Here is a 25580-nt window from a genome sequence, read left to right as displayed (position 1 = left end):
CACCCAATTCTTGATTTCAGCTCAGCTCCTGATCTCACGGTCCATGAGTCTGAGCCCTGCATCGGGCTCTGTGCTGATAGCTGACAGTGATGGTGCAGGGCCTGCTTGTGATTCTCTTTTTCTGCCCCTCCTCCACCCACATGCACGTGCTCTCGCTCTCTCTCTCTCAAAATAAATAAATAAAATAAAGTAACTAAATAAACTTAAGGCCCCTGGGTGGCTCAGTCAGTTAAGCATATGACTTTGGCTCAGGTCATGATCTCACCATTTGTGAGCTCGAGCCCCACATCAGGCTCTCTGCTGTCAGCACAGAACCTGCTTCAGATCCTCTGTCCCCCTCTCTCTGCCCCTCCCCCACTTGCACTCTCTCTCTCAAAAACAAATAAACATTAAAAAATAAAAATAAACTTAAAAAAATTTCCCCCTTAATTTTCTATAGTAAGCATGCAGTATTTTTATTTTTTTAAGTTTATTTTGAGAGAGACAGAGACAGAGACAGAGAGAGAGAGAGAGAGAGAGAGAGAGAGAGAGAATCTCAAGCAGGCTCTGCACCGTCAGCGTGGAGCCTCATGTGAGGCTTCAACTCATGAACCATGGGATCACGACCTGAGCCCAAGTCCGACGCTGAACCGACTGAGCCAACCAGGCACCCCAGCGTGCAATATTTTTAATCATAAATATCTTAAAAGCAAAATGAAAAATGATATGTGTACTATGACCAAAATAAAACTATGTCTCATATAGACTCAGACTAAAGAGGAATATAAAAAGCTATGCTAAGGTGCAGGATTTTTATAGTTGAGACATTAATGGCTTATTACCAAAAGCTTATGGGGTGAATTAAACAAGGGAAATGGTCTAGCTGTCGGTCTTGAATGCAGATGTCAGGTGGGCAGTTGGATATGTAAGTCTATCAAAGTTCAGAGGATGTGTATGAACTGAAGATACAAATATATGTAGGAGTCTTCAGCATACAAACGTTTATGTACTAAAATATATTAACCAGATTGTCAATTTAGTGATTGGTACAGGGATAGACACAATTCACCAGTTTATCAATTTACAACAGAGGACATACTTTGTTTATTCCTAGTTCTCATCTCATAAACTACCCACCACTGCTCCAGTATCAAATACCTAAAAAATTAGATAAGTGGAAACTGCTTCAACACAGAATCAGAAAAGGAGATAAATGTTTTAAGACAGGTTTACAGTCCACAAAAGTTTAATGGACTTATCACTTCCTCATAAAAGAACCCATCTCTCTCCAGTTCCTGGCATCAGATTCATTTCTGCCCTAAATAAGGTAAGACAAACACTGCTATCTTCAGATTCTCGGACTTTCTTTTACTATGTTCCAGGCTGACAACCCCCACCTGCTCATATAATCTCCCCCTACATAGAATGATAGTCAATTAGATTTCAGTCTCCTGAGTTATAATTTCATTCCAATCCTTTTTCCCTGGAATCACACCCAAATTCTCTTGTCAAAGTCGTGAGTGCTCTCATCTCTCTGGTCACAGATTTATAGCCAATTGCCTGGTATATTTCTATCCATGGCTAATCCCATCCTCTGTGTGGGGGAATCCATCACTAGGTTTCATTCTCAGAAGCCAGTCTACATTCTTGGGAGGTGTTTCACTGCTAACCACATAAGCCACCAACAGCTGGATTAAGTGATACAGTAGAGGGCACCAAATAACACACTTGAGGTCCCCTCACCCTATGCTGGATACCTCACTATATACAGTATATTCACTTGTTCATTTCCTCCTTTGATCAACCCTGTAACATAGGTTCACATGAGAAAATACTGTAGAAGCATATTGGCCAAGGTCACAAAGCTGATAAAGAAAGAACTGCAATTCAAATATGAGTCTGTGGGGCACCTGGGTAGTAGCTCAGTGGGTTAAGCAGCCGACTCTTGACTTTGGCTCAGGTCATGATCTCACGGTCATGGGATCTCACAGGTCATGAGCCCCGTGTCTGGGCTCCGTGATGAGCATGGAGCCTGCTTGGGATTCTCCCTCTCTCTGCTCCTCTCCTGCTCTCACCCACACACGCAAGCATGCTCTTTCTCTCTCTCTCTCTCATTTCAAAATGAATAAATAAGCTTAAAAAAAAAAAAGAACTATGAGTCTGTCAGGTCTTCTATAGCATACTGATATTTCTCCATTTATTATTGATGATCTGTGCTATCTTTTCAATTAAAAAAAAAGAAAGAAAGATGGTCTCATCTACAGGTAGTAGAAACGCATCTAATTCTGCTTTAGCATATGCTCCGAAATGAACAGAAACAAGTATGCTATGCTTGTCAGTCTACATGGAAGGGAGTTGTTCGGAAGTAGTCTGTGCCTGGATTTCTGACATGAAGCCATAAATGCCCAAAGGGCATATCAAGTCCGTCATCATGTTCAGTAAACCCAACATGACACTTGAACAGAATGAATCCCATCTGAGTAGATGCTGGTAAAAGAAGGAAAAAAAAAATTCTGACAACTTGGAAAGAGCTAGCATCTCAATCACCATCTTTAAAAAGAAAAAAAAGGAGTAAGCCTATTATTGTTCCCTTGAAAATATTCTCCCAAATGCATTGTTCAACCTTAATTTCTTTCACAACTTCCACTTGCAATAAAGGAAAGAGGTGAAAAGTACAAACCATTAGGAAACAGCTGCAGCCAAAATCTGTCAAAATAAAAGGTCTCCTTTATCTTTGGGGGATATGAATTCCCTTTCTAGAATTTTCAAATAACTTATCTCCAATCAATGGTTTATGATTATAATGTAAGTCCATAAATTAAAGTGCTTTCATATCCTTTATCTTGTTGGGATCATGAATTCATTCAAATAGATACAAAACATCCACAATATTACAGGCAACTGTGGATTCAAGGACAAGACATGATCCTGACAGATAAGAAACTCTAAAACAGGCACATCATTCCCATTTCACAGATAAGGAAACTAAGGCTCAAGTCCAAAGCAACTTGAAGTCAAAAGCCAGTAAATGGTGGGGCTGGAACTAGAATGAATGTATTCATTTAATAAAATGTATTGAACAGCCACTATTCCTCAGGTGAATATCTCACAGCTCAGTGGATAACCACAACCTCACTTATATCATTGCGCTACATTGTAATTTGTTCGTATCTCTAGACTACCAACAGTAGGGCAGGAGGGACTATGTTTTCTTATTTCTTATCTCTGTGTTCACATCTAACATAGTGGCCAGGTAATGAAGTCAATAATTATTCGCCACAATGATTTCATTGCGAAAAATATTTGAGCTTCTACCATAAGCAGGACATTTTAAAGTGTAACATTGGGAAGCGCCTGGGTGGCTCAGTTGGTTAAGTATCCACCTCCTGGTTTTGGCTCAGGTTACGATCTCCCAGTTTGTGAGTTTAGCTCTGTGCTGGGCTCCATGCTGACAGTGTAGAGCCTGCTTGGTGTTCTCTCTCCCTCTCTCCCACACACAATAAATAAACTTAAAAACAAACAAACAAAAAAAAGTATAACGCTGGGGGCGCGTGGGTGGCTCAGTCAGTTAAGCATCTGACTCTTGATTTCAGTTCAGGTCATGATCTCGCAGTTCAGGAGATCGAGCCCCAGGTCAGGCTCCATGCTGACAAGGCTGAGCCTGCTTGGGATTCTCTCTCTGTCCCTCCCCTCCCCTTCAAAAATAAATAAACATTAGGAAAAAATGTTGAACAATCTGATCCCCAAATCTCATATGCTAGTGGGGCAAAGGATAGTAGGAAAAAAAAGAACGTCATAAAAAGCTGCACTGACACTACGATAGTCGCTAGCCATGTTGCTGTTGTTTTTTTTTTTTAATATTTATTCCATTTCACTTTCTTTTTAAAATTTCTTATTTTGAGAGAGAGAGAGAGAGAGCGCGGACACGTACAAACAATGGGGGAGGCATGGGAGAGAAAGAATCCCAAGCAGGCTGTGGACAGTCAGCGTGGAGCCTGAAGCAGGGCTCGAACTCATGCACCTCTAGATCATGACCTGAGCGGAAGTCAAATGCTTAACTGACTGAGCCACCCAGGTGTCCCATCATGTTGCTGTTTTAAGTTTAAATTTAAATTAATTAAAATAAACAAGGTTAGGGTACCTGGGTGGCTCAGTCAGTTAGGGGTCTGACTTTGGCTCAGGTCATGATGCCGCAGTTTATGAGTTTGAGCCCCAGGTTGGGCTCTTGTGCTGACAGCTCAGAGCTTGGAGCCTACTTCGGATTCTGTCTCCCTCTCTCTGCCCCCACCCCCCTGCTCGCACTGTCTGTCTCTCTCTCTCTCTCTCTTAAAAATAAACATTAAAACATTATTTTAAATAAACAAAGTTAAAAGTTAGTGGATACATTACTGGCCAGCACAGATGTGCCAGAATACCAAAATTTATTTGGTGTATGTCTCTGATTCCTCCACAGAACTCCTATAACTCTTGGAATTTCTCCAGTGATACGACAGTCTTTTGTTATTCATAAGCCCCTTCTGATCACAGAAGAGTTTTGCTAAGGAGGTGATTTAAGGTGGGGCTCTAGATGTCTCTGAACGGGGCAAGTCTCCAGAAGATTAAATGATGAGAGGGTTGGGACCACTGGTCTCCAGGAAAGAGGGAGAGGGGCTGAAGAGGCCCAATAAAACTCTTAAAACAAGACTCAGAGAGCTTCCTGGTTAGTGAACATATCAGCTTGTTGGGAGGGTGTTGTGTCAGAGAAGCTTGGAGTACCCCCGCCCCCCACCACCCCCATACCTTGGCCGGGCCTGACTGTATCCTTTATAATAAAACCAGGGAACATAAGAAACAGTGTTTCCCTGAGTCCTGAGAGCTGTTCTAGCAAATGATCAAACTTGAAGAGGGGGTCGTGGGAACCCTTGCTTCACAGCCCACCAATTAGAAGTACAGGTGGCTCAGGACTTACGACTGGCATCTGAAGTAGGGGCAGTCTTGTGAGTCTGAGCCCCTTTAACTTGTGCGATCTGACACACTAACTCCAAGCAGGTAGTGTCAGAATTAAGACACCTGCAGTGGGAATCCAGAGAATTAGCTGGTGTCAGAAAACCACATCGAAACAGATATAGAACATCTCCATCATCACAGATCGTTCTAGCAGGCAACACTATGAGCCAGGGGAAAATCTAGTTTAGATCTGAGTACGAGGAAGGGGTCTTCAGCTCAGTAGGGACAAAAATTCTGAGAACAGAAGGCTGAGAAAAACAACTCAAGTTAGAGTCTCCCTTCCTGAATCAGAACATTAAAATCTGGAGACCAGAATTATCTTATAGCTCAGTCCTTTTGGTGTGGGACTTCATGATTTTCTCCTTTTGAGAGCAGGGAAGTTGAAATACAACTGCTGGAATTACGCAGCAAAACCACAGAAAAGCCCAGGATTAGAGACTTCCCGCCTAATTACTTGGCTCCCTGCGCTCTCCCTCTGAGGCTTGTCTCCACCGGCTGTCAGACTAACAGATCCACTTGTAGGCAGGCAGCGACAATGAGAGGCATCCCCTGACAGGGCATGGACACAAGTGAGTTGAAGCCTGACTGCTGGGAGGTGTCAGGCCTTTCGTCTCCACACAGTCCCCAGGGTGCCACATAAATGCTCAAGTGAGTAGATACTGCAATGATGGTGAGTACGCTGACAAGATCTGTCTTCAGACCAAAAGAGGGGCATGCCTACAAAGATGGGGATGAGTCCTCTCGTTAAATCCCAGACAACACAAAATGAGCAACTTTATTATCCTCTGCTGACTGCTAGCTTGGAAACTATCGGGGAGCCCTTTCTAATTCCACGATGCCATTCATGGCACAGTAGTCTCCAAGGCTAGATGCACGGCTTTATTATCCAAAGATCAGCGGTTGGACTTTTTATTTTCAAGAAAAATTCTGGGTTAAGAAATTGCACAAAGTAAAAGTCCCTCTTCGGTGTCCATGTCTCCCCTAGCAAACTGAACCCTCCGGGGGTGACCGTTGTCAACAGTTGGTGGGGCTGCTTCCAGGCTTCCTTCTAAACCTATGCAGTAGTTCAAAAACGACATCGGCACGTGGACACATGCTGTAGAACTTCGGCGGGGCGGGGCGGGGCACACTATGGAAACTCTGCCGCAGCGTGCGTTTTCATCTCAGCTTGGACATCTTACCATCCCAGGAAAGTGGACGCACCCGTTTCACCAACTCTAAGAGGCATTTCCCTGCCCTCACCTTGGCGTCTCTGAAATCAGAGGGCTTCTTACAACCAGCTCCCAGTCAGGCACTGGTGCCGGGGAGTTGCCATCAACACTTTTCACAGATCCTTTCTGGTAAAATGAAGAAGGCACCAGCATCAAAGTATCAATTTTCTGATCATCTGCATAGTCCACTGCACAGATGTACATCAGGTATCTAAGTCTACACTGCAAACTAAATCCCCTAAGGGGCTGCTGGATCAAAGGGCAAGCAAAATGTTAGTGGGAGCGGTGCCTGGTGGCTCGGTTGGCTGAGCATCTGACTCTTGATTTCGGCTCAGGTCATGATCCCAGGATCCTGGGACGCCCCCCACCCCCTGACCCTCCTGGCTCCATACTCAGCATGGAGCCTGCTTAGGATTCTCTCTCTCTCTCTCTCTCTCTCTCTCTCTCTCTCTCTCTCTCTCTCTCTCTCTCTCTCTCTCTCTCTCTCTCTCTCCCCCCCTTTCTCTCTCTCCCCCTGCCCCTCCCCCACTCACGCTCTCTTCTTACAATTAAAAAAAAATTGTATATAAAAAACTGTTAATAAGTGTTGCCAAAATCTGTAACAATTTATGTTCCCAACAGTGAGTAAAACTATTGTTGGAAATAGCCATTTCCAAAACTGGGTATTAACAGAGATATTTTTAAAAAGTTTTTATTTAAATTCCAGTTAGTTAACATACAGTGTAATGCAATCACTTTTAAAAATATTTGGAAAATTTTAGGGGCGCCTGGGTGGCTCAGAAGCGTCTGACTTCGGCTCAGGTCATGATCTCATGGTCCGTGGGTTCGAGCCCTGCATGGGGCTCTGTGCTGACAGCCGAGAGCCTGGAGCCTGCTTCGGATTCTGTGTCTCCCCCTCTCTCTCTCTGCTCCTCCCCCACTCATGCTCTGTCTCTCAAAAATGAATAAACGTTAATAAATAATTTAATTATTTGGAGAATTTTAGATTCACATGTAGTCAGAGGAGATATAGAAAAATCCTGGGTACCCTTTACCCAGTTTCCTCCAGTGGCAACATTCTGCAAAACTATAGTACACTATTGCAGCCAGGATTTTGAGAACTGATACTATAGTGTAATAGGAAATATACATTTGGTCTTTATCTCTGGTTCCCGGCACAGAACTCATAAGCTCTTGGAATTTCCTGAGTCATAGGAGCATCTTGTTATATTCATAGGCCCCTTTCAGCATTACCCAAGTTTATGCTATACGGAGACTATTAGTGGGACCCTAGAAAGCTTCAAGATGGGGACTGATAACCACCAGAACCAATCCTGTGATGAGAGGGCTGGAACTTTCAGCCCTACCCTCTACCTTCCAGGAAGGAGAGAGGGGCTGGAGATGGAGTTAAGCCAATAATTTAATCAATTATGCTTATGTATTGGAGCCTCTACAAAAAACCTCAACAATAAGGTCTAGAGAGCTTCTGGGTTGGCAAATACATCCACAGGTCGAGGGTGATACACACCTCAACTCCACCGAAACAGGGGCTCTTGCACTTGGGACCCTTCTGGATCTTACCCTATGTACTTCCTCATTTGGCTATTCATTTGTATCCTTTATCATAAACTGTAACAGTAAGTATAACATTTCTGGTGTTCTCTGGGTTGCTCTGGCAAATTACTGAAACTGGGGAGGTGGTGTGGGAACATGCAAATATGTAGCCGAGTCTGACAGAAGTGTGGGTAACCTGGGGACTCAATAATTGTAACTGGCATCTGAAGTGAGGGGAGTCTTATGGGATCGAGCCCTTAAATACTGTTGAGTTTGCCGCTACCTCTGGGTAGTCAGTGTCAGAACTGAATTGAACTGTAGGATACCCAGTTGGCATCAGAGAATCAACCAATCAGATAGCTGAAGAACTGGTTATTAATTACATCCCACATTTTGGAAAGGCAATAAAAACAACTAAGGTACTGATGCTTCAGAATGGAGGAATCTTGAAAAAGTGCGAAGTGAAAGAAGCCAATCATAAAAGACCACGTGTTGTCTGACTCCACTTATAAGAAATGTCCAGACTAGGCAAACATATAAAGAAAGAAGGTAGACTAGTGGTTGCCTAAGGCTGGGGCAGGTGGGACCGTAATCTGGAGTGACTACTAACAGTGATAGAGTTTCTTTCTGGCATGATGAAAATGTTCTCAAATTAGATCGTAGCTGCAAAACTAAATATTCAAACAACCACTGAACTGTACATTTGGGTGAAATGTATGGTATGTGAATTACATCTCAATAACACCGTAGGAAAGAAAAAAGAATGTTTCACAAAAGGAATCATAAGGTATGCAACCTTTTGGGATTAGCTTTTCCCCCTCAACATAATTTCCTAGAGACTGATTCAGATTGCATCACGGATACTTCATTCTTGTTCCTTTTTACTGCCAAGTGGTATTCCATTGCGTGGATGTGCCACAGTTTAAGTTAGATTTTTTTTGTTGTTGTTGTTGTTGTTGTTTTTAATGTTTATTTATTTTTGAGTGAGAGAGAGAGTGCTTGTGAGCAGGGGAGGTGCAGAGAGGGAGGAAGAGAGAGAATCCCAGGCAGGCTCCAGGCTGTCAGCACAGAGCCTGATGCAGGGCTGGATATCATGAACTGTGAGATCATGACCTGAGCTGAAACCAAGAGTTGGACGCTTAACCAACTCAACTGAGCCACACAGGAGGCCCCTAAGTTAGTTTTAAATCAATCCTGAGAATGAGTATCTTTTAAGACATTGATTGATTAGTTGCTATTCTTTCTCCTGTGAATTCTTTCCATATTCTTGGCCCCTTGTCCTACTCCTTTTTTTATTAGTCTTTTGCCATGTGTGCTACAAATCCTTTTTCCCAACGTAACTTTGCTTATGATTTTTGAGAGAAAGTTTTTTACTTTTATGTAGTCAAATATCATTCTTTGTTTTTAATTTCTGCTTTTCTTTTCTTTATAAATGATTATTTATTTTTTAGAAAGAGGGTGCACACAAGAGTGGGGGGAGGGACAGAGAGAGAAGGGGTCTGAAGCGGGATCCGTGCTAATAGCAGAGAGCCGGATGTGGGGCCCGAACCCACGAACTGCAAAATCAGATGCTCAACCAACTGAGCCACCCAGGTGCCCGGTCAAATATCATTCTATATTTTCTTCTAATAATATCCTTATAGTTATATTTTTTACATTAAAATCTTCGATAAATCCTTAATTTATTACAGCATGAGGAACCAGCAAGTTGAGTTTTTGGATGTACTAGCACTGTGATATGGTAGAAAGCCAACTAGGCTAGGAAGCAGGAGGTACGGGTTCTAGACCCGGCTGTGCCATTACCTAGCTAAATCACTCTAAGCAGACCACCAGTTTGTGGAACTTGTCCTTCCTACTTAACACAATTATTTTAAGGAACGAGTAAGATTATAGATGTGAAGGGGAGTCTCAAAAAATGTTCAACAAAGACCTATCACTTTAAAAACGTAAAGCATGATATATACATATATATATATATATATACACACACACACACACACACACCTCTACCTATATACATAACGTATATACTATATATACTATATATGTGTATGTACTCTCTCTCTCTCTCTCTCTCTATATATATATATATAGATAGATAGATATATCAAGTTTGTATTGGTTATGGCACTATTCTCATTCCATGTGCCATATATTAGAAAACTCACAATGTTAGCCTCAGAGTGTAAGTAGCTTGTCCTACCCCAAATCGTAAGACCAAAGAGGTCAAGTGACTTGCCTAGGGTCACAGGAGAAATTTAGGCAAGAGCTGGTTCTGGAAGTGAACCCAAGTAGCTATACCCACCCTCCACCAAGTCAGAGAGCACTTCTGAGTGAACACCTACGAAAACATGGACTGTCATCACTTGTCTATATTCCTATCTCTACACTAAAGACAAAAAGAAAACTACTGTTTGAAAAATGAGCGTCTGTAATCAGGATGTGGTAGGGGTGACAGAAGAGAGTGGAATGGGAGGTCTGAATTTCAAGTTATAAACTCCCACCTTGCTTCCGACAGCCTGGGATTTTGATAAAGGCTCCATAGTCTGTCACCATAGCAACCTATAGAGACAAAAAAAAAAAAACACAAAAAAACAAAAAAAGAATCAATGTCACACAAATGAGAATCTCTCTTCTGTGGCATTTAACCTAGTCTCCCTGAATTTCTACTTGCCACTGACTGCTGCAAAGCTGCCTAAACTTATGTTCTGTCGAATATTCTTTCTGTTCTTTATGAAATTCAGACTGGCAGGTATGTGGGAACATGTTAAGAACACTGGTGAGATGGAAGTGTTGTCAGATGGCATGACAGTATCTAGGGATGCCCAAGTCCCACACCTACTGAAATCCCCAAAGGAGGTATTTCAAGAAAAGGAACAAACAGCAAAAAATCTAGTCACACTTTCCATTAGCTGGGACTGAGGCCTCCAATCCTAACACTTAAATAATTTGGGATGGATTATGGAGGACATCCTTTTTTCCTAAACTTCAAGTCAAACCAGACTATATATAGCCTGCTCGATTTCACTCCAAACCAGCCTTGGGTTTTATCAAGACAACTACAGAAAAAGCCAATATACACACATCTGGCAGAACCTAAAAAGATGTAATCACAGGGAAAAAGAGTTGTCTCCAAGTCTTTTGTGGATAAATCATTATCCTAAACTCTATCTCTACCTCTCATCCATCCTCTAGCCCACCCTCCAACCCGTGGACCGGGATTAAAGTTGTCACTACACTCCACATTTATCACCTAATTCATTATTATTTATCAGGTATTCAATACAATCTTATAAACTTCATTTTTTCAGTGACTTCAATTAGTTGTTTCATCTTGGGTACTCTCTATTTCAGCCTCACAGTAACTAAGAGAAGTGGCATGAACAGGATAAACCCTGCAGCCCTGCTCTTTGCTAATCTACACTGAATGCTCACTACATGTAAAAAGCTGTTCAAGGTGCTTCACATAATCCTCGTGATACCCTATGATATTGGTGCTCTTACCATTCTCACTTGATAGATGACAAAACTTATGCATGGACAGACTAAGTAACTCACCCAGTGTTCAAAGCTAGGAGGTAGCACAGCTGGGATTTGAACCCAGTGAGTCTTAGCTACATTAGGGCTACTCACGGGTTCCTTTTAATTACACAGTTCTAACACAGAAGCAATGTGACATTTGACATTTCATCTGTTCCTGGGAATGATCTTCAGAAGCACACACGGTAGGTTTCCATGCTGCAGATGAGGTAGAATGACACAGGTGTAGGAAGAGAATGGGCTTTGGAGCAAACGATTGGCTTCCAATCCCAACCCTGCCATTCCTGACTTGTGGGATCTTGAACATGACTTGCCTTTCAGGGCCTAAGTTCCCAAATGTATTCACTTTCCTGCTGCAGATAACAAATGAGCACATAAAGTGCCTCGCAGCTGTATTTGACACCTAATGTACATTCAATAAATTGCAGCTTTTTAATAATTTATAGTTCAAGACACCGATGCACAAAAAGGTTAGTGACTACTGGAAACAAAACACAAGGCACAGAACTTAAATCCCTTGATGTCTAGTCTAGTCAGTGCCCCTAACTCCACCAAATACCATTACTCACTTCAATGTTAGGATGGAAAAAGACTTCCATTAGCCTCATTTATTTTATTTTATTCTATTCTATCCTATCCTATCTTATTTTATTCTATCTTATTTTATTCTATCCTATCTTATTTTATTTTATTTTATTTTATTTTATTTTATTTGGGAGAGAGAGAAAGATAGCAGGGAAGTGGGGCAGAGGGGGGAAGGAGAGAGGGGGGAGAGAGGGAGAGAGAGAGAGAGAGAGAAGGAGAGAGAGAGAGAGAGAGAGAGAGAGAGAGAGAGCGAGCTCCATGCTCAGTGTGGAGCCCCACAGGGGGCTCAATCCCATGACCCTGGGATCATGACCTGAAATCAAGAGTTGGACATTCAACTGAATGAACCACCGAGGCATCCCCATTCACCTCATTTTGTAAATGGACACTTGAAACTAACTCCCCAAGATACAGCATTAGTGGGTTAAGAACCAGAAGTTCTAAAATCCTCTTCTGTACTGATGAATGTGCTACACTGGGGCAGGGACCACACAGTCCCAAAGAAGCAGTACAACCAGGCAGATGCTAGTACTTGAAATCAAGGTAAAGTGGAACTGAAGGAGGGACCTTAGACATTAGCTGGTACAATCCTATCATGTTTCGAATAAAGAAAGTGAAGACCAGAGACACAAAGTGCTTACCCAAGCCCACAGAGCAAGTTGTTTTCCGTAAAATGGAGCCACATGGATAAAGACAAGACTGTAAGTTTTTAATTACAATAAAAGCAAATCTCTTCTTTCTGGACCAACTAAAGGCTTTTGCTCCACAGTTCTAAAAAGATGGCTGAGGTGCTTCATACTGCATTACAACATTATTAAAGGGCATAGTTATCTCACAAACTTAAAAGAAGCATCTGGAAGTTGGAGCCCAACTCGCTTTGCTGCAGTAAATTAAGACCATCTCACTTTTCAATCCTGAAACTCCAGTGTCACATTACGATCTTTTGAGAAAAGATCATTAACAGACCTTAATTTGGCTTCTCCCAAAAGGAAAAGTTAATGTGTTCCAGAATGGATGCAGTCAAGTGTTCAGTCAGGCAAAGGCATTCTTGCCGATTTCCAGGGCCAGGTGTTTCCATCACTGTGTCTCCTAGGGTGCAGTCAGACTTGCAATGAACAGAATGGCACCTGCTGTAGATGATCACACAGTCTGCCTGGTGTCCCAAGAATAATTAGTCAAATAGCTCAGGGGGAAAAAATTCAGTAATGATCTCAACTGAACTCGGGACTTAGGTAATCTTCAGATTAGAGGTTGCATTGGCCTTGGAACTAGTTAGCCCCATAATGTGAATGAGAAGCTTGAGACTCAGAGACCTAAGCTGCCTGTCCGAAATCACAAAGGTAGAAAGTAGCAAGAACAGAAGTTTCCTTTTTACTTTGTTCCATGCTATTTCCACCTCACCAACACCAATTCCCCCTCCGCATTTCTTTGGCTATGGCTGCGCTGAGCCAAATCCCAACTCCCACTGCTACGCTTGTACCTGCTACCAGGCTGCATTGACGTGGGCACTAAGATGCCTCTCCGAGGGTGGGAGAAGGACGAATATTGGCTTCTCAGCTGTTTGGTTGCTAAGCTTCCCAGCCCTGCTGAGCCTGCTCAGAGAAGAAGTGCTAGGTTACAGGCTGCACCACCAGTTTCTTCAAGGATGATTGGTCCTGAGAGGCTTGGGTTCCATTGTATTCACACATTTACTGAGCACCTACAGGCGAGATACCACGTCAGGTACTGTGAGATTAAAACTTTAAAAAAAATTCTCAGCCTATTTTTAAGTGAATTTGAAGTAGTTACCAAGATATATGAGACAACCCTAGCCCTTGCTCTCCAGTAACTCACAATCTAGTGGAGGAGACAAATACGTACATGAGTAACAATCCTACAAGACACTGCGATAGGCGCCATAACTGAGAAAGAAACAAAGGACTGTGGAACAACCAGATTTACCGTCTACCTTCCTCCTCTGCCTCAATTCAGTTGAAAGAGTTCTTTTAGGGTTCTTTTGGTTCCTCCATGCATTTATGCACAGGTGGACAACCCCAGGTGCAGTTAGCAGGAAGCAGACTCGGAGAGAGGACTTGATTTAAAATCCCAGTTTTAGGGGCACCTGGGTGGCTCAGTTGGTTAAGTGTCTGACTTTGGCTCAGGTTCCTGGGTTCAAGCCCCACATCGGGCTCTGTGCTGACAGCTTAGAGCCTGCTTTGGATTCTGTTTTTTTCTCTTTCTCTGCCCCTCCCCTGCTCATGCTCTCTCTCTCTCAAAAATAAATAAACATTAAAAAAAAAAAACTTTAGGGGCGCCTGGGTGGCTCAGTCAGTTAAGTGTCTGATTTCGGCTCAGGTCATGATCTCACGGTTTGTGGGTTTAAGCCCCACGTCGGGCTCTGTGCTGACAGCTTGGATCCTGGAGCCTGCTCTGGATTCTGTGTCTCCCTTCTCTCTGCTCCTCCCTCCTCCAAGAATAAACATTTAAATTAAAAAAATAAATAAATAAAAACTTAAAATAAAATAAAATCCCAGTTTTTGCCATTTATTAACCATTGGCAATTACTTAACTTTTGAGAGAAGTTTCCTTATCCATAAAACAGAGTTAACAATTTTTTGGAGAGAATCGAAGACAGAGTGTGTCAAAGTGCTGACATATGTTAAGCTTACAAAGTTTTTGAATTTCAATGTAACAGGGTCTTGGGGCGCCTGGGTGGCTCAGTTGGTTGAGCGTCAGACTTCAGCTCAGGTCATGATCTTGTGTCTCGTGAGTTCAAGTCCTACATCGGGCTCGCTGCTGTCAGTGCAGATTCTCTGTCCCCCTCTCTCTCTGCCCCTCCCCTGCCTGAGCACGCATGTGTGCTCTCTTGCTCACTCTCAAAAATAGATATAAATTCATAAGTAAATAAATAGAATTTAACGTAACCAGGTCTTCAATATCAGGCACTCATTAAATGTTTGTGGATGAAGGGGCGCCTGGGTAGCTCAGTCGATTGAGCATGCAACTCTGTTTCAGCTCAGGTTATAATCCCAGGGTCATGGGATCGAGCCCTGCAACGGGCTCTATGCTGAGCATGGAGCCTGCTTGAGATATTCTCTCTCTCTCTGCCCCCCCCGCCCCACCCGCCGCTCACGTGTGCTCTAATAAAAAAATAAGAATAAATAAAAATGTTTGTAGATGAATATTCTGAAAAATAGTTTCTTCTTTCTGATTTATCAAGCAACTTCTCTCTCCCTAATTCTGTTCACTTCTAAACCATCGTTTTTCAAAATGTGCTCCTGAAATACTAAGCTAGAACTACTAAGTTCTCTCCAAATATTCTCCTAGCCCATCCATCCTTAATAGTAAAATATGTAAACCCGACACTAATTCAAGTCCCACCTCATTTAAGAAGCTGTCAGTCGGCAGCCACTTTAAAAATCTGAGTCAGTTTGTGAAAGGGAACAGCACTCTTCTGTCTTTTGTGCAACATCTGACAAATGAAGGCTTCGTCGCCGGAAAAATCAATTTCATCTCTAGTGCTACTACTTCCTTTTCCTGAGCCCTTGTACCTACCTCACTGATCTTTGGAGATACCTCGGGCCTTAAAGAAAAATATAAAGGCTCTGAAGAGCAGAAGTTTCCTATACGCTAGAATGTTATTAACCTTTGCATCTTGACTTCATATTACAAGTCGGGACTGACTTAACAGGAGTCAAAAGCCACGATTATCTACAACCGACTGACAGACACAAAGTCTGTCCTCAAAGGCTTTACATTATTAGAAGATGAAACTTTTGTGAACCATAAAGCAAGTATGAATACCACAGGAATGATACTGTAAAGATACCATGGGCACTCATAAGGCAGTAAAAACAATTTTTTGGCTCTACTTTTGCTTTGAGAAGAGGAAGGCAACATTAATGAATTCCTACTGTATCTCAGGCATTGTTTTTACAGATGATAGCTTATGGAGCCATCAGGGCAATCCTCTGGAAGGAGGTATTATCTCCATTTAACAAATGCGAAAACTGAGGCCCCAAAGAGAGTAAGTGGCAGTCTCAAGTAAAAGCGCCAGGTTTTGTCTGCTCTCCAAATACAACGCCTTCTTCCTCAAAGGCCGATCGTTCATTCAGTCACCAAAGATGTAATGAGCACGTATCATTTTCTACCCACCTACTTGGGACTGAGATACACGACCACGAACAAAACACTCAGGGCTCTGTCCTCATGGAGCTGAGTATCTTGTGAGGAACACAGACATTACACAAGTACGCAAACACAGGGTGAGCCTATTTATTTATGGTGGGGCAAAGATCTCTGAGGAGATGGCGCTAGGGTTGAGACCAAAAACATGAAAAGAAGTTGGTGGGAGAGTGGGGTAGTTACAGACAGCATATGCAAAAGTCCTGAGAAGGAAGCAAGCTTAGAATACTCAGAGTTGTAAGGAGGCCAGTGTGGCTGGTGTGTAAGTAGAATGAAACAAAACCACACTGTCCACGTAAGCAGAGGCCAAGTCATGTAGGGATCATGAAATTGTTTGGATGAATTCAAGTACAATGAGAAGCCTAGAAGTGAAAGAAAGCAGCATGTTCAATCTGTTCTAGATGTTATTCTGGCTGCAACGGAAAGAACAGATTAGAGAGGAACTACAATAGACATTGGGGCCCCAGTAAGGCCAAGTCAAGAGATGGCGGGCTTGAACTAACGGGGTGCCATAGGGGTAAAGTATACAGATAAGAGATACATTTGGGAGGTAGTAATGACACAAGTTGCTGGCGGACTGGAGGGAGAGGAAAAATCAAAATCAAATCAAGAGGAGAAATGAAGGATGAGACCCAGACATTTAGCATGGGTACCTGGAAGGGTAGTGGCTGCATCTGCTGAGATGAGAAAGACCAGAAGAACAGATTTAGCTAGAAAAGGGAAAAAATTAAGGGGCCCCTGGATGGCTCAGTCAGTGAAGCATCTGACTCTTGACCTCAGGGTATTGAGTCCGAGCCCCATGTCTGGTGTTGAGATTACTTAAAACAAAACAAAACAAAAAAAACATTTCTAGAAAGAGAGAAAGAGATAATAAAGGGAGAAAGAAGAGAAAAAATTCAGTTTAAAACATAAATTAGACATGCTGTGAGGTATCCAAATGAAGATGTCAAGTATGCAGTAGGGAGTCTGGAGCTTAGAGGAGGTACAAGTGGTAGCCAGATACTCCTCTAGTCCTTCCTGTTGGAACTGCAATGCTTAACATATTCTCAAGTGGACAGGAGCTCCAGACCCAGCAGCTTTTCACCTTCAGTCCATGCTTAACATAAAGAGTAGGTGTTCAAGCCAAAAGAGTATACCTCTCCTTGGAAAATAGTGTAGAGAGCAGGCAAGTTCTCCATGGTCTCGGGTCTTCCTGAATTCATCCTTGATGTTCTATGGCTCCTCCATTTCTCCTCTGGTAAAGCTAATTCAAGTGTCCTATCACAAAGAAATAAGACAACACTATGAAAGACATCCGCATTAAAGAAGAAATGTACACATAACCCACAGCTAATCTCTACAGAGTAACAGCATTAGATTTAACACCATGTGCTTTCATCCACCTCTCTCTTGCCCACTGTGATCACGGTAAGTTGTGGAAACTTTGCTCTCTCTCTCTTTTTTTTTTTTTTTTCCAATTTGATACCTACCCAAAGGCATTAGTCTGTTTTTTTGTCTTCTAATTGCTATTACTACTATTCTTTTGTCAAGGGAAGGCTTTTGAGATGTGCGTGTGAGAGACTGAATCTTGAAAAAGGGAATGATAGTAGCAATAAGAGCTAACGGTTATCAAGAACTTACTATATCCAGGTACTGTGCTAAGCACTGAACATCCAGTATCTCATTTAATCCTCAAAACTCTCAAGATGTAGGTTGTATTCTTATATAAATGACAAAAACAACCAGGCTTCCAGAGGTCAAATTACTAGGCCTATGTCAAAAAGCTAGGAAATACTGAAGTCAAATTCTGGCTGACACCAGAGTCCCCATCTGTTTCGTTTTGTTTTGTTCTGGTAGTTATATTTATTTACGTGATGTCTACACCAAACATGCGGCTCAAACTCACAACCCCGAGATCAAGTGTAGGATTCTCTACCGAGTAAACCTGCCAGTGCCCCCCTACCCCCGCCTGCTTTTAAACACCATGCCAGGTGTTAATCTGAAGTGACTTTCAAAAGAGACAATAGCTTATTTTTTTCCTTATAAAACTAAAACCACACATGCTCATTTTAAAAGTTCAGATGATAATACGTAGTCATAATAAAGAAAAAAATCACTCATCATTCAATTCTGTTTATATTCTTTAAAATTTCTTTATATATATAGGTTTTTTAATGGAATCATGAAATTATTAACCATTAATTAACAATCATTTAAAAATATATTTTAGTAATTTATACACACACATATACACTTGTATGCACCAATTTTACGTATTTATGAATCATGTTAAAATGCAGACTGCAATTCAGTAAGTCCGAGGTGGTGCCCAACTGTGCATTTCCACAAGCTCCCAGACGATGCTGATGCTGCCTGAGTAGAAAGTCTTACAGCTTTGGGTGTGTCTGGGTGGTTCAGTCAGTTAGGCATCTGACTTTGGCTCAGGTCATGATCTCACGGTTTGTGGGTTCGAGCCCCGCATTGGGCTCTGTGCTGACAGCTCACAGCCTGGAGCCTGCTTTGGATTCTGTGTCTCCCTGTCTCTCTGCCCCTCCCCCTCTCGTGCTCTGTCTTCTGTCTCTCAAAAATGTATACATGTTAAAAAAATAATTAAAAAATTAAAAAAAAAAAAAGAAAGAAAGAAAGTCTTACAGCTTTGGAGTTGGAAGGGACCTCAGTCTCCTGGTTTTAAACAGAGAGGAAACTAGCAGTCCAGTGGCTTTTAACCATGCCACTTTACTCTGCCGAATAAAATCAGTGCTACACAAAGATAAATCTAATGGTACTGCCCTCAGTTCGGTTTTTCCCATTTACATTTGCCAACAGTAAGACTTGAACCTCTATTTTCCCTAGATTTTCATAACCAAATACTTTCTTTTCTCCTCAATTCCCAGCACAACCCCTCACTTTCACATGATGGCTCTGGGTCCTGGTTTTGGAAACTCTACCTGATCTATAGCATCGTCTATTAACTGCACTGCCTCACTTAAAACAGAACTGAAAGAAATCCCACCAGCTTTCCAAACCCTGGTTCTTGTATCATCCCCAGGTTCCTACATCCTTGTCCTTGAGTTCCATAAGACAACTTTGTATCCTTATAATAAACTCGCCCTTTTCTGCTTAGGTCAGCCACACGTGGTTTTCTGTTACTCTACTAATAGCACATGGAATGAGGGTAGATTTGTCAGTTCTTGAGAAATGGCTGGTAAACAGGTTAAATCCAAGTATCACAGCCTGGTTGGCTCCTGCCTCTGTCACTTCCTAGCTCTGCAGGCTCATCTCCAGTCTTCCCCTCTCTCTGACTAGCACCTTTTATCTCACATCCTAAAACAGAGGTTACTGACCTGAGGCCAGTGGCTCCATCAAGAGACTTTAATTCCTCCAGCTCCTGGAGCACTAGTGAGGTACAGAGTCCATAGAGGCATCAGCAGCTGGGACACCTAAATTGAGCTCAAACATCTTAGTCCAAAACCTGTTCCTCTCTACACAAAGGTCATGGAAAGAGAAAAAAAAAAAAAAAAAAACCAGAAAAAAATCTAAAGTTGATTCTTACAGATTTCTGCTGTGGTCAGTGTAGGAATACATAACTTAAAGCTCTCCTGTTGGCTCCTGCCACAGAACAGGAGAAACCCTATGTGATTCTTCAAGAAGGAGAGTGGCATGCATTAATGAGGGAAATCTGGAAACATGACAGTAACAGGTTTACAATTTCAGGAAAGTAGCAGGTTGCCATTTTTAAAAATGGACCTTGATGTTTTCTTTCAAATTATGTCCTATAAAAACCTAGAGTTTTATGGTGGTTGTTCAGAAACTCCTCAACCTGAGTTTATTTGTAAACAGTCAACTCTGAAATATCTAGGGACCACAGGGTTCAAGAAAGCCAAAGAAGTAGGGCTGGAGGCCAACCAACCAGAGGAGAGTCCTCAAAGGAAGGGGGAACACATCCCCAAAGAAACCAACTTCTGGGAGGTCCTGTCCAGAGCAGTTGGGAGCCAGTAGTCTCTCTTCAGTAATTAGTAAGAGACTGTTTATTGCCAATTCCCACTTGCCCTCCCCGCCTTGGGTTGGACCATGGGAGCAAGGAGGAGTGAAGGATATAGGAGTGTATTCTGCTTGGATCCGATTTACCTATTAAGCTTCTAAGTAAGATGTCATTTGAAAAAAAGAGTCCTGCTGTTTTAAGAAAGTTTATGAAACACTGAGATATAGTCAGTCCAGTCAAATAGGACCACATCTGTAGACTTAAAAGAGCAAGTAAATTGACAAGGATCGAGGTATACCATTTAGGGTTGCTTTGCAATAATTCTAGAAACAGAGTATCTTCTTTAAGTGCTTCATTTTACGTGACGTTTTTTAAACACTGTAATGTGTAGGGAGGCAACAGGGACCCAGTTACTAGCCACCCACTTCCCAAAGCAAGGGACAGAGCAAGGAGAGTGTGGGGACGGGAGGTGTGGCAGGGGAACGAAGGCCCAGAGTGAGGTCAGAACCTATATTGGGTGAGGAGGAAATTTGCAAAGATCAACCGAGTGTGAAAAGGAGCAGGGTAATGATGGCGTCCACATATTGGGCTGTCCAGAATGATGACAGGGCCTAAAGACTAGAAGAAGTAGGGGCGCCTGGGTGGCTCAGTCAGTTAAGCGTCCGACTTCGGCTCGGGTCATGATCTCACGGTTCGTGGGTTTGACCCCCCGCATCGGGCTCTGTGCTGACAGCTCAGAGCCTGGAGCCTGTTTCAGATTCTGTGTCTCCCTCTCTCTCTGCCCCTCCTCCACTCGTGCTCTCTCTCCCTCTGTCTCAAAAATAAACAAACATAAAAAAAATTAAAAAAAAAAAAGACTAGAAGAAGTAATGCAATGTTAACTTTCTGATTATAGTAGTTACAGTGTGGTTATACAGGAGAATGTCCTTGTTTGTAGGAAAACTAAAGTATTCAGGGATGATGGGACATCAGGTCAGCAACTTAGCTTGCAAATGATTCATTAAAAAAAAGGTTATTTGTACTGTACCTCCAGTTTTGTGACTATTTCAAACTTGTTTTTTTTTTTAAATGTACATGCAATTAAAAAAGAAAAACATCCTGCTCCCCCTTCTCTCAAGCAATGTGAAGCTCATAGAACAATATTAAATTGGTAAGATACTGTTTTGTTTTGTTTTTTGAGAAAAAGCAACATGAGCAGGGGAGGGCCAGAGAGTGAGGGAGAGAGAAAATCCCAAGCAAGCCACACACTGTCAGCTCAGAACCCACCCCCCCCACTCCCCGATGCAAGGCTCAAACCCATGAACTGCGAGATCATGACCTGAGCCGAAACCAAGAGTCAGATGTTCAACCGACTGAGCCACCCAGGTGCCCCAAATTGCTAAGATATTTTAAGGCATCTTTGGAACTTCATTTCATGTGTCACCTTACTGATCTGGCCAAGATTTTTGTTGTTGTAGTTAAGTCTGTTTGAATTTAGATCTGTTGTGGTCATTACAGAACAATAATAACTAGATAGAACCCTAAGAGTTAAAGGGATTTTAATTTATCTTTAACCTGTGCATACGAATTGAGAGGAGAATCAGTTGATAAGCAAAAATACTGGGATATGAGCAAAGACAGAATGACTCCAGAGCCTGCATTCTCAACCACTATTCTCCATTGCCTCAAAAGAATTCACAGTGCACATCTAAATCTTGTGAGAGTTTCCAACATGAACTAAGTCCCAACATTAGAGATTCCAAGGAGGAGTCATCGTCAGAATGGCATTATTCATGGATGAGGCTATGATGAGCTGGGTCTGGATTAATTCATCTAAACATGTAACCAAGGATCATTTCTTATTTGGTCTTCTGTTCCTCATATCTGGTATGCAGTAGGTACTCAAAATTTTGTGGGTTTTTTGTTTGTTTGTTTGTTTTTGAATGAGTGAATGGCCTCACTATACGCCAAACAAACAGGGAAAGAAAGAAGGGAGAAAGCATTCTGGTCTAAAGAATGTAGAGGAAATAACTTCCACCCAATATGTAGGCTAGATTAGAAGGGGGGAGATTTTCAAATGCCACAATGGTAGCCAAACTTCCTCCTTCCCATCAACTTGATAGAATGACTATCTAAGACAGATGCTTCTTCCTTTTTGAACTTCAGTCATGGATTGATTGAGAAAATGTCCAAAAGCAGGAAAGAGAATAGTAAAGTGCAAAGAAAAACACAAAAAACGGACTCATAAAATGTGAAAGATGAAAAGGAATCATTCACCTCATTACTTTTACTTAACTGAAAATAGGGCTAACAGAGGTCAAGTGACTTGACAGAGGCTGCTTACAGCTAGCCATTGGCACGAGACCCCATGACCAGTACTTACGCTCTACCCCACACTGTTCTTAGTCAATAATCTTGGAGGTCCTCTCCAAGTCGTCTGATAACAACAGTTAGTATTCGAGTATTTATTTGCTGTACGTTAACCTAAGAGCTTTACTTGTCTTAACTAATTTGATTCTCTTTCGGACCACTCGACAACATAGGCAATTATTATTGCCACATTATAGATGAAAAAACTAAGACATGAGAGAAGCTAAGTAACTTACTCAAGATTACAAAGCTATGAATGATGAAGATGGGATTCAAATCATATGGACATTTTTTCTTCCCTTTCTAGATTGTGAAATTCTTCTGTGCATGCCCTTGTCTTACACAGTATCATATCCATCCCCCCGCAAATCTGCAGCGTCTAGCACACTGAAATTTAGAACTGTCTACTGAAATACTGAAGTACTTCGTTTAATCCTACTTCAAACTGTTAACTCATCAGTTCAGCGCATTTACTGATGTTTACGCCAGGCTCTGTGGTAAGCACTTCATAAACCTCCCTCCAGGCCTTAAAACAACTCTACAAAGTAGGTATTCCTGTGTACAGAAATGAAGTAAGTTGCCCAAAATGCATGGCTAGAAAGAGACAAATAGTAGGCCATTCCAAGGGTCATATGCCCAGGCCACTGTTACTACCCCTTTCAACACAGTCCCTGTCCTCACAGACTTCCTAGTCTGGTAGGGATAATGGTAACCATTTGCAATGCAATGTGATCAGTGCTAAAATAGTGGCTAGGTTCAAAGTGCTGAGAAAACAAGACAGAGACCAATGGTTTGGAGGACACAGGGAAGTTTAAGAGGTGACAACTGAAGAGGACTTTAAGGATAAATGGAAGTCCTATAGCAGAGAACACTGTTCTTTGACCTCATTAGAATCCTAATCTATCGACCTCTACTTTCTTCCAACCTGTTAGCCCTCTCCAGCTTGGACTCCATAGCCCATCATTTTAATAATACTCTGACCACCCTTTAACTCCTTGTCTTTACAGCTCACCTGTCTGGCATGAGTGAAGTATGGTTGCAGACAACAGAACCCATGCTAGCTAAGATAAGCCAAAAGGGAGTTATCGCCAGGGATCATGTGGCTTACAAAATTACTTGAAGGGCTATGGGAGCAGGCTCTGTTAGAACTTACAGGAACAAGTCCTAACCCGCAAAATAAGTCTTCGCCATGATCAAGAAAGTTATGGCTATCATTGCAGAAAGTCACTAAACCAGAAAGTTGGTGACTAAAGAGACAGCTCTGCTACGAAATTTGCCAGCAGAATTGGATGGCTCTCACCCTCTTTGTCTCCACATCTAACTCAGTTCCAAATTCAATTCTCACCTTAGGTGCAAAGGAGTCTACGAAATCGTTTTTGGCATCTCAGAATTTTCAGTAAGAGAAGGCCATGTGCGCTGCCTTGTAAGAGGTAGAGGTAGAAACGTGCGCTGAGCAAGTCAAACCCACAGTCCTCACCACCATACCTTGGTATGTTTTCTGCATGCCGGCACAGAATAGCCTGATGTTGCTAGAAAAAAATTATGATCTCCAACCTTAAATCTGCCAGACAATTCTACATGTCTCTGGTCACACAATTCTCCCACAATCTACAACGTCTTTCACACCTTCTGCAATCTTCTCAAATCTCTGATCTCCTCTCACTCTAAGCATATGATCACATCACCTACTTTACAGAGAAAATAAAAGCCATGAGAAAGGAATTCATTTTATCAGTACCAAATATACAAACAGACTGAACCTACTGCCTTCATTTCCTTCTTCCTTTCTATTCACTGGAGAAACTGTCCATCTTCCTAAGGTTGGTCTAACTGTACTTTGGATCCCATCCATTCCCACGTTTTCACAACACGATCAATGACCCAATTTCTCTCTCTCTCACTTTCTCCTTCGCCCTCTCAGTTGGATCCTTGGTGACCCCTCATCTCCTTCAGCTTCCACATCCTCTCCTCTCCTTTACAATCTTATGTATGAAAAATACTCTGTAGATTCACTGCCTCCATTTCCTTTCCTGAATCTCTGCCTCATATCTGGCTTCTGGTCTCATCACACCAACTCTCACGAAGGACACCATAAGCTCCATGATGATAAAGCCAACAGACATGTTTCAATTCTCATGTTATTTAAATTCCAGGATTTTCTAAAAAAAATTTTTTAACATTTTTTATTTATTTTTGAGACAGAGAGAGACAGAGCATGAATGGGGGAGGGTCAGAGAGAGGAGACACAGAATCTGAAACAGGCTCCAGGCTCTGAGCTGTCAGCGCAGAGCCTGACACGGGGCTCGAACTCACGGACCGCGAGATCATGACCTGAGCCGAAGTCGGCTGCTTAACCAACTGAGCCACCCAGGCGCCCCAAATCCCAGGATTTTCTAACACAGAAACTTTTTCTAACACAGAACCTTTTTTTTTTTTTTTTAAAGATTTTATTTTTATGCAATCTCTACACCGAGTATGGGCCTCAAACTCACAACCTCAAGATCAACAGTTGGCACACTCTACCGACTGGACCAGCCAGGCACCACTACACAGACCATTTCCTGCTGCTGAGGCAACATTCCTCTGGTCCTCCTCTATAGCTCTTGTGTTTCTCTTATGGACTCATGCTTTCATTCTTGGCCATTACAAGTTGGGACAACTCAAGGTTCTCTTACCCACACTTATGGCTCATATTGTCACCTATATGCAATTATTCCCAAGTAAATGTTTCCCGAAAACTCGCTTCTGAGTTCCAAAGCCATATTTCAAACTGCCTCCTGGATATCCTACCACCTCCCTCTTCTTCTTCCAAAAAAAGAACTACCCTGTTGCATAAGCCAGAAACCTAGGACCTACAGTTTGATTTCTCTCCTTTCACTCCCTAAATCCAATCCATCATTAAATCCTACTAATTTTACCTCCTATATATCTCTAGAAACTGTCCAGTTCCTGTAGTTGTACAAATACCTCAGTCTTCATTGCTAATAGCTCTCACCCAAGTAGTCTATCTGTACCTATCTCTCCTCCTATCTGTTCATGCTACTGAGCCCGAGGGATCAAGCCACTCTCCCACCAGACAACCTCCTCCCTCCCCCATAAAAAACATCCAGTGGCTTCCCATCATTCTCACAGTAAGATTTCTGCACCTCTACCCCCCCTCCGGCTACATCCTGTACCAGACTCTCCTTCATCTCCTCTGTATTGGCCACAGTGGCCTCTTTTTGCCTTTTAGTCATTTGCCACAGGGCCCCTGCATATGCTGTTCTAGATGG

General features: G+C 42.3%; 1 protein-coding gene across 6 annotated transcripts in view; it reads right to left on the bottom strand.

Annotated features, from left to right (window-relative positions):
- The window catches only part of ZCCHC17 (zinc finger CCHC-type containing 17), a 61275-nt gene that overhangs the window by 34823 nt on the left and 872 nt on the right, over positions 1-25580 (bottom strand). For 5 of the 6 annotated variants that reach the window (XR_006712146.1, XM_045476450.1, XM_045476453.1 and 2 more), the window contains exons 2-3: positions 17135-17255; positions 10214-10271 (exon numbers count right to left, since the gene is read on the bottom strand). Coding sequence is in view for 4 of the 6 variants with exons in the window: in XM_045476450.1 (XP_045332406.1) it covers positions 10214-10271; positions 17135-17200 (124 nt within the window). In the remaining 2 variants the exon portion in view is untranslated. Of the gene's footprint in view, positions 1-10213; positions 10272-17134; positions 17256-25580 lie in introns of those variants that run through there. The other variant, XM_045476452.1, reaches the window with a different exon arrangement.

This window comes from Leopardus geoffroyi, chromosome C1, assembly GCF_018350155.1.
Source record: "Leopardus geoffroyi isolate Oge1 chromosome C1, O.geoffroyi_Oge1_pat1.0, whole genome shotgun sequence".
Taxonomy (NCBI): domain Eukaryota; kingdom Metazoa; phylum Chordata; class Mammalia; order Carnivora; family Felidae; genus Leopardus; species Leopardus geoffroyi.
This window is presented reverse-complemented; position numbering and strand designations above follow the sequence as displayed.